Here is a 2500-nt window from a genome sequence, read left to right as displayed (position 1 = left end):
GTTTCCATGGGACAACTGGATTGGATTAGCACCGAACTTGCCACTCGAACGGACTGCGTCACTTGTCTGAGTATACAGTACATGGCCTTTCAAATATTCGATAAATATCCGATGCATGGCTGTCTCCACTATGCTAGGTGGCGCTGTAGCCCTTTCAAACATGCTTTTAACAAGTGGTTTTAGAGCCACGTCCGGTTCCCTTCCGGCAATAACCCACGGTGTAGCCTATAACGCGCAGGCACACAAGCACAGAACGAGAACTCCGATATGCGATATGCGATCCCTGTATACATGCAGAGAGAAAGCCGACTATGAACGAGTTATCTAGGTGTTCTTATCCGACTTCTCTTGTCCGTTAATGTGCCGATTTGTGTGCGAAGTAGATCGGATAAAGGTGTTTACATGCATTTTACAAGTCCTGTTGAAGTCTTATTCGTTTAGCTACCCGATTATGAGTCTGCATGTAAACGCACTGACTGACTCCACCTTTAAAGGTAGACAATAAAACTAAAGCGACAGTGCGTGTGTACCTTGTTCACAGTAGATCTAAAGCTACAGTGCGTGGGACAATAGATTTAAAGGTACAGTGCGTGGTTACCTTGTTGGCGCAGACGATGAACACAATGCTCTCCATGTTGGCCTGGGATCCCATCTCCTGTTTCATCTCGGCCAGCCAGCTGTCCAGCGCCTCAAAGCTTTCCTTTAGTCCGACATCGTACACCAGCAATACGCCCTGGCTGTCCTTATAGAACTCATTACGCACCTGGAGAGAGAGAGACAGGCAGAGAGAGAGACAGGGGGGGAGAGAGAGAGAGAGAGAGAGAGATAGAGAGAGAGAGAGACAGGGGGGAGAGAGAGAGACAGGGGGGGAGAGAGACAGAGAGACAGGCAGAGAGAGAGACAGGGGGGGAGAGAGAGAGGCAGGGGGGGGGAGAGAGAGAGAGAGAGAGAGAGACAGGCAGAGAGAGAGACAGGGGGGGAGAGAGAGACAGGGAGAGAGAGAGAGACAGGGGGGAGAGAGAGACAGGGGGAGAGAGAGAGAGAGAGACATTACAGCTTTCCTTTAGTCCGACATCGTACACCAGCAACACGCCCTGGCTGTCCTTATAGAACTCATTACGTACCTCACAGAGAGACAGACAGGCAGAGAGAGATACAGGGGGGGAGAGAGAGACAGGGGGGCAGAGAGAGAGACAGGGGGGAGAGGGAGACAGGGGGAGGGAGAGAGAGAGAGAGACAGGGGAGAGAGAGAGACAGGGGGGGAGAGGGAGAGAGAGAGAGACAGGGGGGAGAGACAGACAGGCAGAGAGAGAGACAGGGGAGAGAGAGACAGGGGGGAGAGGGAGACAGGGGGGGAGAGGGAGACAGGGGGGAGAGAGAGACAGGGGGGAGAGGGAGACAGGGGGGAGAGAGAGAGAGAGAGACAGGGGGAGAGACAGACAGGGGGGAGAGAGAGAGACAGGGGGAGAGAGAGACAGGGGGGAGAGAGAGACAGGGGGAGAGAGAGGGGGGAGAGAGAGACAGGGGGGGAGAGGGAGAGAGAGAGACAGGGGGGAGAGACAGACAGGGGGGAGAGAGAGACAGGGGGGAGAGAGAGAGAGGGGGGAGAGAGATAGGGGGGAGAGGGAGAGAGAGAGAGACAGGGGGGAGAGAGAGACAGGGGGGAGGGAGAGAGAGAGAGAGAGACAGGGGGGGAGAGAGACAGGGGGTGGAGAGAGAGACAGACAGGGAGAGAGAGAGAGAGGGAGACAGGGGGGGAGAGAGAGAAAGACAGGGGGAGAGAGAGAGACACACACACACAAAGAGAGAGACCACCTTTAACATGGGTTAATTTCTAAGTGTTTATAAGTCTTGAAGCTACTGTGTGTAATATATCAATATCAAGTGATGAGGTGAAGATGTATTTAGTTATTTATTCTATAGTACTTCTTCTTCTTCTTGGTCTTCCAACAGGTGCATTTCCCCAGGACGCCCACTATATATAAAAACGTGTAAGGCCGTTAAGTTTGTCCGTTCTGTGCTACTGTAGAAACATGGCGGTGCAACATGGCGGCCTCAGCGCCCCGCTCCTATGTAGATATAAAAGACTCATAACACAATATACAATATATAACATAAGTATTTTTAATTTTTTTTCAATATTATTTTTTGTTATTTTCAAGCTTTATTAGATAATACAGAGTTGAAATGGGGAGAGAGAGAGAGAGAGAGAGAGAGAGAGAGGGGGGATGACCTGCAGTAAAGGTCCGCGGGTCAGATTTGAACCCGCGACCACTGCGATGAAAGCCGGAGCCAATATGGTACGCTCTCTATCCACTACACCACCGGAGCGCCCCAAGTCTAAGTATTTTAGAAGTTTATATAATTATAAAAAGAAAATGTAAAAGTTTCTCACTTCATAGAAGAAAGGATGACCGGCCATGTCAAAGATGTTCACTTTGATTTCTCTGTCCCGAACCTGCACTCTGTCAACACACCACAAAACACACACACTGCTGTT

General features: G+C 50.7%; 1 protein-coding gene across 1 annotated transcript in view; it reads right to left on the bottom strand.

The window, feature by feature from the left end:
- Positions 1 to 2500, bottom strand: part of dnajc27 (DnaJ (Hsp40) homolog, subfamily C, member 27) — a 9175-nt gene that overhangs the window by 4341 nt on the left and 2334 nt on the right. The window contains exons 3-4 of the mRNA XM_080052668.1: positions 2396 to 2465; positions 599 to 763 (exon numbers count right to left, since the gene is read on the bottom strand). Of these exons, the coding sequence (XP_079908794.1) occupies positions 599 to 763; positions 2396 to 2465 (235 nt within the window). The remainder of the gene's footprint in view (positions 1 to 598; positions 764 to 2395; positions 2466 to 2500) is intronic.

The sequence above is a fragment of the Ammodytes marinus genome (assembly GCF_949987685.1).
Source record: "Ammodytes marinus genome assembly, chromosome: 24".
NCBI lineage: Eukaryota > Metazoa > Chordata > Actinopteri > Uranoscopiformes > Ammodytidae > Ammodytes > Ammodytes marinus.
The sequence above is the reverse complement of the archived record's forward strand: the minus strand, read 5'-3'. Positions and strand labels throughout refer to the sequence as shown.